The 12,659-nt window shown below is 39.1% G+C and overlaps 1 protein-coding gene across 1 annotated transcript in view; it reads left to right on the forward strand.

Moving 5' to 3' along the window:
* ttn.1 (titin, tandem duplicate 1) overlaps window positions 1–12,659 on the forward strand; it is a 227,881-nt gene that overhangs the window by 57,574 nt on the left and 157,648 nt on the right. The window contains 21 exon segments of the mRNA XM_042336317.1: window positions 386–667; window positions 797–1,075; window positions 1,232–1,510; window positions 2,213–2,491; window positions 2,626–2,913; window positions 3,166–3,444; window positions 3,819–4,055; window positions 4,058–4,099; window positions 4,204–4,482; window positions 4,602–4,880; window positions 5,017–5,295; window positions 5,425–5,712; window positions 6,168–6,446; window positions 6,547–6,825; window positions 7,002–7,280; window positions 7,819–8,106; window positions 8,279–8,566; window positions 9,936–10,223; window positions 10,680–10,967; window positions 11,887–11,979; window positions 12,190–12,472. Of these exon segments, the coding sequence (XP_042192251.1) occupies window positions 386–667; window positions 797–1,075; window positions 1,232–1,510; window positions 2,213–2,491; window positions 2,626–2,913; window positions 3,166–3,444; window positions 3,819–4,055; window positions 4,058–4,099; window positions 4,204–4,482; window positions 4,602–4,880; window positions 5,017–5,295; window positions 5,425–5,712; window positions 6,168–6,446; window positions 6,547–6,825; window positions 7,002–7,280; window positions 7,819–8,106; window positions 8,279–8,566; window positions 9,936–10,223; window positions 10,680–10,967; window positions 11,887–11,979; window positions 12,190–12,472 (5,455 nt within the window).

Raw genomic sequence — 12,659 nt, forward strand, 5'->3', positions numbered from 1 at the left:
TAACTCGTTGTTTTTCGCTATTCTTTGTTAAATTGCCAGATGGGGCGCCAAATTGGGAGCAGAACATTAGACATCATGTAAGAGCTGGCAGAACTACACTGCCTGTAGAAGTCGATCTTTGTTAATTGAATACAGAGTGACATTAATTGGGATTGCTTTGGGGGGAATCTATAGCCCAAGATAAAGAAGCACGAGGGAATACAGCAAAGGGGAGGAAGCCACTTAAAACCGATAAATAAGGAGAAGTAATCTAACTTTGCTTTTCCGTAGAGCAGAAGAGATTTTTTAAAAAAGTGATAGCAGTTCATAAATGTCTTTTTTATTCATGATTATTACCGAAGTGAAGTAACCCTTATATTTAAGGTGATTATATTTTGGTTTCTAGAACCTCCGAGCTTCATTAAAAAGCTAGATTCTTCGACAGTGCTGAGGAATGGAGCCTCCGCACTCTTTGAATGCATTGTTACCGGCACACCTGAAATCCAAGTTACTTGGTGGAAAAATGGCCATAAAATCAATGCCGGTGACAAATACAGGATGTCATTTGATAATTCTGTGGCAGTTCTTGAGATACTTGGTGTTGATCTGGACGACAGTACACATTATGTTTGTGAAGCACGGAATGAAGCTGGTAGTGACAGCTGCAGCACAGACATTAAAGTTAAAGGTCTGTAAAAGTATCACCCTAATTCATTCAGAAACAAAATATGCCTACAGTATTTATTCCCTGATCAGGGTACTATTGGTCTCTGCATTTTGGTTGATATGTATTTCTTCCGTTGTGATTACTTCATAGAACCTCCCACTTTTAAAAGAAAACTTGAGCACACTGAGGTAGTAAAAGCCTGTGAAGTCACTCTCGAATGCGAGGTGACTGGTACAGGTCCCTTTGACGTTACATGGTATAAGGAAAACAAACAGATTTCATCTAGTGAAAAGTACAAGATGATCACGCAAAACTTTGTAGTTAGCCTTTACATTTTGAAGGTGGATGTCTCAGATGTTGGTGACTACAAGTGCACGGTTGCAAATGAGGTGGGAAGTTGTACCTGCAATTGTGGTGTCAAATTGAAAGGTCAGTTAAAATCCGAGAGGATTTTGTTTTGCAATACCGCACATATATAGTTTAAAATGCTTGTCTCAAATGGGATCTAGAATCATTTGATTATTATTTGGGATAGGAAGAGAGCAGCATACGTATTTATATTTTATGACTGTTTATCTTAACCAGAACCACCATCGTTTGTAAAGAAGATTGAAAATGTTACAACTTTTGCTGGAAATTCCGCAGTATTTCAATGCCTTGTAAAAGGCTCACAACCTTTATCCATAAGTTGGATGAAAGATCAGGACGATGTCAAGGAAGATAATAATGTCATAATTTCTTTCGAGAATAATGTGGCCACCCTGCAAATTATATCTGTTGAAGCAAAACATGGTGCAAGATACACCTGTCAGGCCAAAAATGATGCAGGGATTGAGAAATGTTTTGCTACATTGAAAGTAACAGGTTGGTAGATGCCATTCAGCAGTATAATTGGACAATGCATGCAAACCAATTATTGGCGATTTCAAAATTATTGTATATCATCTTACTTTGTTTCATATCATACTTTGTGAATTATATCAGTAAATAGCACAGCAAGGAGCCATTTGACCCATCACATCTGCGTTTCCTCCACTATAGCTAATCCCATTCCTTTGCTCTTTCCCCATACCCGTTAATTTTCCCGCAAGTATTTACCCAATTCCCTTTTAAATGCTAAATGGATTCAGGTCCGAAAGCCCTTTGAGTAAAATTATATGTTTTAGTTCTCTTCCCTTCATTCTTGTGGTAATAATCCTCCATTTACGTCGAACAGTGAAAATAGTCGATCATTATTTACCCGATCAAAACCGATTCATCATTTTGAAAAACCCTATTAGACCCTCCCTTAATTTTCCCTGCTCTAATAAAAACAATCCAAACTTTTGTAAGTCTCTCCACTTAACATATAACCCCTCATTCCTTCTATTAACCTAGTAAATCTCCACTGTACCCTCTCAACAAATCTGATTGCCTTTGTATAGTAAGATGCCCCACACTGGATCTAATACTTCCTAATTGTGTCTTACATAAATTTAACATTACCTCTTTGCTCCTGTATTCAAGAGGAAGCTGCATTAAAACGTCAAGTATGTGAACATTACAGTGCAATTTCTTTTTAAACAGAACCTGCAAACATTATAGAAAAAGCAGATTCATGCAATGTAACTATTGGAAATCCAGCAATTTTGCAATGTACTGTGACTGGTACACCAGACTTAAAAGTAAAATGGTTTAAAGATGGAAAGGAACTGACATCGGACAGACATTACACATTGAGCTTTGAGAAAATGGTGGCCAGCCTAAGGATTATGTCTGTAGAGAAGATGGATAGTGATGAATATACTTTCGAAGTCCAAAATGACTTTGGAGTCAGCAGCTGCAAAGCTTCATTGACAGTACTAGGTTGGTGTTTTTCCATATATTGGAACGTTAGAAAGTTTGGATATAAAAGAAATACAATTGAGACATATTCTTCAGTGTGTAAAAAAAAAAAGTTGAATTTTTAAGGCTGACAGGTTGTGCTTTATGTTGTGCAGATCGAACATTTCCACCAACATTTATGAAAAAATTGAAGGATATGAGCAATGTACTAGGGTCTTCCATGTCTATGGGGTGCAAAATCTCTGGCTCTCTCCCAATGAGCATTCATTGGTATAAGGATGGCAAAGAGATATCAGATAGCACCAAATATAAAATTTCACTGCAAGATAACATTTCAGCTTTGGAGATTAATCAACTTGATATCGCAGATGGTGGAATTTATTCTTGCAAAGTATCAAATGTAGCAGGAAGTGCTGAATGCAGTGGTGCATTAACAGTAAAAGGTTTGAAAGAGTACCTTACTATTTTCTGCTCAATTTTTAATGCTTTTAACATGAACAATGTCGACTATTTATCTAAAATACCTGCTTTAAATACCAGTATTGATCGAAAGTTTGAAATAAATACCCTGTGAATCGTCTTTTCGGAAATTTATGCCGCTCATAGCATAAACGTAAGCTTTCTGCAATCAACGGATGGATCTTCATATGCGCTTCTTGTTTCAATGTGCACAATTTTTCTTCAATGAATTTTAGAACCACCAAGATTTGTGGTGAAGCCACTTTCACAGGGAGTTTCTCGTGGTTCAAGAGTGCAATTTAAGAGTGTTGTGCAAGGAACACTTCCACTCTTTTTCAAATGGTTTAAGGATGACAAGGAGCTAACTGCTGAGGCTACGTGTATCATTGTGAAGGAAGCTTCCTCCAGCTTTATTGAACTGTGTTCAGTAAAATCTTCTGATACAGGATACTATACCTGTCACGTCACCAATGATGCTGGTGTAGACACTTGTACTGCAAAACTGTCCGTAACAGGTGTGCAATTCTGTGTTGTGTTGGTATATGTTATCTGTTGGTACGTGTCTCGTTTGTTCTATCTTTTCTCCATTTCTTTATGTTACTGAGTGTTCTCAGTACATTCGTCTATTGTGGTAGTCATTACAATAATTCTACATTAGATTCATACAATCTTCATTGTATTCTTTTTTCGTATGTTATGTTAACCACCATTTATTTGGTAATAACAAGTGTCAAACTTATTTCTTTTTTTAAAAGAAAGTAACATTTTCTCTTGCTGTTTTATTCAGTCTTTCTCGGCGTGTTTCTTTCCTGTTTCATAACTTCAGCCATTCCCAAAAAGGGATATATCGGTGACCTTCGCACTAAGTGTATCTCATTTGATTTCCTAGAACCTCCGTCCTTTAGTCAGAAGCTGGAACCTACCAAAGTGCTGAAGAAGGGTGAATCGGCACATTTTGAGTGCAGAGTGACTGGCACGCCTGAAATCAAGGTCTCGTGGTTCAAGAACGACAGCGAAATTAGAGCGAGTAACAAATATAAAATGTCCTTTGATAAATCTGCGGCCGTTCTTGAGATTGCTGAGTCTGACGTGCCAGATAGCGGGGATTACATCTGTGAAGCACACAATGAGCAGGCAGCGTGAGCTGCAGTGTTGCCGTCACAGTCAAAGGTGGGAATGATTGTTAAAAAATTGTGTTTTGCCATTGTTTCACAAGGTTCTTGAGCTTCCTTTCCGCCTACAACCCAATGCAACCAATGAACGTTTTCTTGCAGAACCCCCTGCCTTCAGTAAAACCCTGGAGTCCGTGCACGTACTGAAAGGCTCTGATATCATTCTCCAGAGCGAGCTGACTGGCACAGCTCCTTTCGAGATCACCTGGCACAAAGACAAACGGCAAATCCGAGCCAGTAAAAAATACAAGATGACTTACGAGAACTATGTAGCGTGCCTTCATATTCTTAAAGTGGAAACCTCAGATGTAGGCGAATACCAGTGCATGTCTAAGAATGACGTGGGGAGTGACAGTTGTACTGGCACGTTAAAGCTCAGAGGTTTGTCAATTTTTTTTCCAATTGGCTATTTCCTTACTTTTCTGATGTGGGACTTGAAGGAAAAGAGACGCTCAGGTTCGTTCTCCATAAATCTTGCTCTCGTGTCTTTAAATCTTCAGAGCCACCTTCGTTTGTGAAGAAACTCTCAAACGCTTCTCCCGTCCTTGGGGAGTCAGTCACGTTGCAGGCTATCATTAAAGGTTCAGAGCCCATTCACGTCACCTGGTTGAAGGAGAAGGAGGAAGTGCGAGATCATGAGCACGTGACAACATCCTTCGAACAAAATGTCGTCACCTTGCACATCGCAAAAGCAGAAAGCGTCCATGCTGCAAATTACACTTGTCAGATCAAAAATGATGCTGGAATGCAAGAGTCCACTGCTAAAGTATCAGTCCTAGGTCAGCAATCTAGGGATAATTCCCGTTCGACATTTACGGAATGGAACCCTTATTTAACCGTTCTCTTGGACCGCTATTGATCATTTCTTATGCGTCTCGGAAGATGTTTGTAACACGAGGTGTTCTTATCTTACAGAGCCAGCCACGATAGTGGAGAAAGCAGAGTCTGTCAGTGTGACTGCAGGAGACACCACAGCTCTGGAATGTGTTGTGGCTGGGACACCAGAACTGAAAGTTAAATGGTTCAAAGATGGTAAAGAACTAGTGACTGGCAGAAAATATAAGATCAGTTTTCTGAACAAGATCGCCAGCCTAAAGCTTCTTTCTGGAGAAAGGGAAGATTCGGGACAATATACTTTTGAAGTCCAGAATAATGTTGGTAGAGATAGCTGCAAAGCAACAATCAATGTTCTAGGTTGGGTTCATTGTCATTTATTCTTTATCCTGTTGTCTTAAAGATGTTCTTAAATTCTTTTTGTTTTTTTCTTTGTTGTGNAAAAAAAAGCTTTGGTAAATCAATGGGCTGTTGGTGTGTCTCAAACAGATCGCATTATTCCACCATCATTCACCAGAAAGTTAAAGAAAGCAGATGGTATCCTGGCCTCTCCCATCCTAATGGAGTGTAAGTTGTCTGGATCAGCGCCCTTCACCATCGCGTGGCTCAAAGATGGACAGGAGATTGTACATGAAGAAAGATATGATGTCTCGTTTGCAGATAACACATGTAACTTAAGAATCAGCACACTGGAAACTTTGGATGCTGGCAATTATACCTGTAAAGCAACAAATGCTGCAGGAAATGATGAATGCAGTGCTGTCTTGACTGTGAAAGGTGAGTTTATTTCTCATTGAAGATATGAAGGCTTTTCTTTTAATCTTGCCCATTCTTATATTTCAATTTTTATTTTTTTTGTATGAATTTCAGTATTCTTTATTCATAGTGAATGACTTATCTGGGGGCTTGCTTGATCTCTCAGTTCCCCATGCTGTGTGCTATTGAGTTACACAGGTCAGGGAGGTGTTAGATGGAACTTCTGGTCTGCGTGGAGTTAGCCTGTCTAAGGTGGGGCGAGGGGTGGTGGCACACTAAATTAGCCGCTGAGTTTGGAAAGGAAAAAATCAACCAGGGCTCCCTTTCTCTTGCTCACTGGCCAGCAATGCCTGCTGGAAATCTACACGAGTAAATGTTAAACAGCTGGCAGGATTGGACTCGTTTAATTTTAAATCTCTGTCAGATAAATTGAAGTCTTAATGATGCAGAGGACCATTTTCTTTTGATCCATTTAGAACCACCTTCATTTATGAGCAAACCTGAATCCCAAGAGGTTTTGCCTGACTCTACAGCAAGATTTACGTCTGTTGTTACTGGAACGGCCCCACTGAAGGTGAAGTGGTTTAAAGGTAGCACTGAACTGGTAACTGGAAGAAAATGTCATATTTCGTTGACTGACTCGGTGGCAGTATTGGAACTACTTAATGTCAATCCATCTGAAAGTGGAGACTATATCTGTCAGGTCAGCAACGATGCTGGCAAGGATTCCTGCACAGCAAATCTATTTGTGAAAGGTTTGTGAAAGTACACATTGCAAACACCCCATAGAAGTTCACGTAGTGCTGCCGAGATCTGTTTTGACCAGATTGTTTTTTTTTTGTGTGTCTTTGCCAGAGCCAGCAGTGTTCCAGAAGAAATTAAAGGATTCCAGCATTGAACTGAACAAGTCTGTCTGTCTGGACTGCACCTATTCTGGAAGCCCAGAAATCAAGGTTATCTGGAAGAAAAATGGGTTTGAATTATTTCAATCTGAAAAATATACCCTAACCACCACAGATAAGTCTTGTATATTAGAAATTCAGCACAGCGTTAGAGAGGATGGCGGGAAATACACTTGTGAGGTGGAAAATGCTGCCGGAGGGGACATTTGTCACGCTGAAGTGACTGTATTAGGTTTGTTAAATCTGTATTTCTTTGACTTGCCAACTTTGCAACTGCGTTCGGTTGCTTTGCGCTCCAGTATTCTTTTCATTACTGATCTAATTTATCGAATTGAATTTGACATGTCTCAAAGACATGATAAAGTGCTGTATCAAATGCAAGGATTATTATTATTATTATTATTACAGAACCACCAACTTTTGTCCATGAATTGGTGCCTTTGGAAGTCACACTCGGTGATGCAATATCTCTGTCGTGTGTCCTTACTGGAACCCCTGAAATTAAAGTGTCTTGGTACAAAGGAGACACTAAGCTGAGAATGATGTCTAACATTGGGATGGCATTTCACAACAATATTGCCACACTGGAACTGAAGAAAACAGCTATAAGTGACAGTGGGGAATATGTCTGCAAAGCTGAAAATCTAATTGGCAGCTGTTCCTCAAAGGCCACACTGACTGTACAAGGTGACGCTGCTTTGCAGTTTGATGTGTCTACGCTAAGCTTTATCTGGATATCTTAATCTTTTTCTTACAAAAATGCGTGTCAGCTTGGCTCAGTGGTAGCACTCTCGCCTCTGAGGCAGACGGTTGTGGGTTCATGTCAGGATCTCATCGTCTAATATGACACTCCAATGTGTCATCTGTTGCATTGCCAGAAGTGCCATCCTTCGGATGAGATGTTAAATATAATTCCCTGTTCAGATGGATGTTAAAGATCCCACGGCACTATTCGAAAAGAGAAGGGAGTTCTCCCGATGTCTTGGCCAACAATCCCCTCAATAAAATTGGTCATCTGTTTCATGGTTGTTTGTGGGGCATTGCCATCTGCCCAATTGGCTGCCACACTTGCTCGCAAATACAGTCACTCCATTACACAGTAAATCCTGTGAAGCTCTTTGAGATGTCGTGATAAGGCGCTATACCAAATGCAATTACTTATTTAAAAAAATCTTATTTAACCACAGTTTTTAATACGCTTATTTTATTACTATTTATTTTGCAGAACTTAAAACTGCACCTTCTTTCACAAGAAAATTGAAGGACATGGAGGAAACTATGGGTCGTCCAGTAACATTTGAATGCCGCTTGTCAGGTTCAGCTCCAATTGAAACGGCTTGGTTTAAAGATGGAGTGAATTTGTCCAGTGGAGGAAATGTAACAATATCTTTCATAGAAAACCTGGCAACTCTTCAGATTCTTAACGCTGAAATGGTCGATGCCGGGGAATATACTTGCAAAGCTTCCAACATGGTTGGAGAAGCCTCATGTGGTTCAAAACTAACTATGAAAGGTTCGTTGAGTGAAAACTTTACTAATTGCCTTCAGATTTTGCCTTTATTCTTGTCTTTTATCTTTGTCTGGAATTGATTCTTTCATGTACCTGTCTTTCCAGTACGTTAATCCCGTAGAACTGAAACATTCAATGATTAGAAATTAATTATTTTGCGTGTTGTGACTTTTAGAGGCCAGAGCTGCTCCTGAGTTTGATAAAACGCTTGAAGCAGTGGAAGTCACAGCTGGGGACCCAGTAGAGCTTGAATGCCATGTAACTGGCTCTACCCCTATCAAAGTGACCTGGTTGAAGGATAACCGAGAGATTCGATCTGGGGGCATCTATAAGATGACCTTTGAGAACAATACACCTCACTTGACGATTCTAAAAGCAGAGAAGGGAGAGGCTTGCCAATACACTTGTCAGGCCAGCAATGATGTCGGAAAAGTCTCTTGCTCAGCAGGAGTGACTGCAAAAGGTATTGTTCAATAACTCTCATTTATGTCTGTCTTTCTTCAAATACCTGTCTTTCCTTTAACTATTGAGGTAAGTGTTAAAGAATTGCTTTTTAACCATTTGAAAAATATGTAGGGTGCAACTGCTGGATGTTTAGTCCTTAAACAAGTCTGTTGCGCTGGTGTGTTCATCAGAAGATATTAGGAATGTGTAGGTTTTTTTGTTGTATGTTTGCCTTTTGAAATGCACCAAAGGTGATATGCCAGAGGTAAAAAAAATGAATGGTTTAAGGAGAAAAATGGGATAATATTCAGCATAACGTACACAAAGTGGCCAGTCTAAGGGTTCTGTCTAAGGAGAAGGTGGGTAGTGAGTCAGAGGTAAATGTGCTCTTGAGATGTAGAATGAGTTCAGAGACACCAGAAACAGAGAGTCTTTGACACTATTTGCGTAATGTCCGTATACATCAGATATTCTAAAACAATACGTTATTAGTAAGATTTGATATAAGGTTACAAATAATTTCCTGTTTCTGGCAGATAGACTGCGCTGTGTTGCACAGTTTAAATAATTGCTACATCATTTACAAGAAAAGAATTTGATGAGAGGCTTCAGCGTATATGAAAGTAAAGAAGTTGATTCTGTTCCTAACATTGGTGAACAAGGGGAGAAATGTTAGATCGTTATCACATGTTGCATTTTCAAGGTAACACGTAGGTTGTCATGATCAATCACTAGAAGTCATAGAGCAGGGAATTTATTCTTAGAAAGTGACAAATCGAGGAGAGAGTGAAGCATTTACTATACAAGGCTTGAAAGATTTCCTTGTCATCTAGATCATTTCTTGGAGCTTCTGAGGCAATGAATCAACTGATACCAATAAATCTTTTCTGGGCATATCAGTGATTCCACTTATTTTTCTTTTGAGTTCTTGGTGAATATCTGCACTCCTCAAGTTGAGATGTTATTAAATGGAACGTTTATTGTATTTTTGTCACACAATTATTGTGAAAATCACACATTCCCAGGTCAGGTGTAACACAACACAAAGAATAATTTACTTAGTCTGAAAAAATGCACTTTGTGCTCCAAACTTGAACACCTTCTACTTTATTTGGGCGACATTTCAATTCAAACTAACCTTAGCACTTTTCTCAAGGAAACTGAGAGATTGAGCCTCTACGAACAGGGATGAGATTTACCAAATCCAATTTATGATGAATTCTTTCCATCAGCACAGTCAATCCTACATAGGCAAGTTTCATAACCAGAGGAGAACAGAGCATGTGTGAGCACTGTGCTTTTAGGGATATTTCTAACTCTTTACTCTTCAGAGGATTTCTTTCGTTCTTTGAAGAAAAAGTCATGTTTGCTGGGCCTATCTGTTACAGAACGTAAAATCCCACCAAGCTTCACGAAAAAGCCTCTTGAAACCATACAAGATACAGAAGGCAAGGCTGTAAAACTGGAAGCTCGTATATCTGGTTCTCAACCTCTGTCTGTAACATGGTTCAAGGATGAACAGGAAATACATCAAACTGAACATGAAATATCATTTAAGAATAATGTGGTGCTGTTGAACATGAAGAAAGCACTTCCCATCGATTCGGCTGTTTATACATGCAAAGCTTCCAATGAAGTGGGATTTGCATCATTTACCGTGTCCGTGCTCATCAAAGGTTAGTCACAAAAGCAACTTTTAATCAACGTGCTGGATAACAGTGGATAGGGAATTTTAATCGTTAGAAACGCTGTTGTGTTTTTTTTTCATTTCACGGAATGTCTCTGCAAGCTTGACGTGTTTCTTTCTCATTCACCTTACTTAATTGTTCTTACGCTAAGTATCCGTTCAGTGTGGAAAGAGTTCAAATCAAGTGAAACTAATTTAAACGGAGCAGTCTTCTTTTTGGGGGCATGGTTACCCAAGTTTTGGCAAATTGACTGGATGAAATGATGTGTGGACAGAGAGAGGTAAGTATCTGCTCTGCTAACTAATCATGCAGTGCTCACTCGGTTTTTGNAAAAAAGGAGTTTAGTGGGTAAGAAGCAGCAATGGATAGCTTCGAGGTACCTACATTTGGTAAACAGTTTGGCCTCCTATGATTTTCCTGACTGTATATTTTTTGTTACTCTAGAGCTTAAAACGCCACCTGTCTTTGATATACCACTTAAACCACTGACAGCAACTGAAGGAGAGTCGCCGCAGCTTAGCTGCCACGTCCACGGAGGTGAACCCATTAAGATCCAGTGGCTTAAAGACAGAAGAGAAATAAAAACATCTGACAAATTGAAGATGACCTTCACCGATGGCACAGCTGCCCTGGAAATCAAAACAGTGGTTAAAACAGACAGTGGGGACTATCTATGCAAAGCCACAAACGAGGTTGGAAGTGACTCTTGCAAAGCCAAGTTAACAATTCAAGGTATACAAACTGACAAAAGATATATACTGTTACTCATAGAGTTTTCTTGTTCACTGTTACAATAATATAAGTAGAGAACTACCAAACATCGAATGCCAGTTCTTCTAGTACATGTACAGGCACGTTGTCCAAACTCCAGTATCACTGTACAAGCTTTCATATATTTAAACTTTCTTCCTTTATAGCTAACTACCCATAAGGTAAAATGTGCCCAGGTATGTATCTCCATTTTGTCTATCATGCTTATCCCTATATCAGCAGAAAAGAACCCGAAGGCTGATCATAAAATGATGCCAAGGGGAATTGAGGAAAGTATGAAGATGGACAAGGATGCTTAAACCAAGTGCTTCTGCATTTTGATCACGTTTCCCATTTCAACCATTCAGTGATTGAGATTGCCACAAGGCAAAATTCATGAAATTCTTGAGACTTGGCTTTATATTTCCAAGGCCTGCCCCCTGTCCCCCAGCATTGAGGACTCTTTCCAAGCGCAACAGTGATCAACAGCACTATTGATAGATTATATTGATCGTATGAACAGAAGTGTTCAACAATTCGTCTCAATTAACACATTGTTGAGAAATATAATATTAATTATTCTGAACTAAAATACTGGAATGATACTTAAAACTAAATTAAACATATTGGAAAGCAAACTGAAATGCCAATCAATTCTAAATGATTTAAAGTTGTCATGGCAAAAAGCACATTTTTCGTTCCTTACGCATACAGAACCAAACGTTTGCTTAATTAGTAAACAATGTATGTGATGTTCTTTATATTTTTTGCTCTGCTTTAAAATGTTGTTAAGGAAACCTTAAGTTACTGATCAATTCCTTATGGAAAGTTCCAAACCACGGACATTATTTAAATGCTAAAATAGTTGAATTTCAAATATTTTTAACTTGTTCTGGTTTAGGAAAAACCACCCCAGCAAAGAAAGTGGCCACTCCACCAGAGCCAGGCAAGATCTTCTTCATTGAGAAACCAAAGAACACAAAAGTAACGGAAAGTAAGCGCACTTCAAGTATTTCCTTTATTGTTTATTAAGTTAAAGAGATTAATGTGCGAAAAAAATAATACAAATATTTTGAAGGAAGTATGGTTCCAAGTGCAATTGTAATGTTGCCACATTTGCCTCAAAACCAGAGGATCTGAGAAAATTGGGAATAAAAGGGGAAAACGTAATTATTATTGATCTTAATAACATTGTGTGTTTCAGAGAGCACAGCAGCATTTATAGCAAAAGTTGGTGGTGACCCAATACCAAATGTTAAGTGGATGAAAGGCAAATGGAGGCAACTGAACCATGGTGGAAGGTTTTTTGTGCAACAAAAGGGACAAGATGCCAAACTGGAAATCAAAGATGTGGTAAAATCTGATTCTGGAGAGTATAGGTGCGTCGCATCGAACAATTTTGGTGAACTTGAATGCAGCGCGAGTATGGAGGTTGCGGAGAAGAAAGAAGTCTTCATTGAAGGAGATCTCAGAGCAAAGCTGAAGAAGTAAGTGCCTTTGCTCAAGTTGGATTTTTTTGATTAACTGGGGTTCTGACACAAGTGGAAACCCATTGCCATGATTAAGAGTATCCAAACCAGACTGAGTATTCCATGCATCCCACCTACTATTAGGCGCAGGTTGGCAAAAGCCAAGACTTGGGATCCCAGAGTGTGTGTTGATGTAACTGCTAGC

This window comes from Callorhinchus milii, unplaced genomic scaffold (genome assembly GCF_018977255.1).
Source record: "Callorhinchus milii isolate IMCB2004 unplaced genomic scaffold, IMCB_Cmil_1.0 Scaffold6, whole genome shotgun sequence".
In the NCBI taxonomy this organism is placed as follows: domain Eukaryota; kingdom Metazoa; phylum Chordata; class Chondrichthyes; order Chimaeriformes; family Callorhinchidae; genus Callorhinchus; species Callorhinchus milii.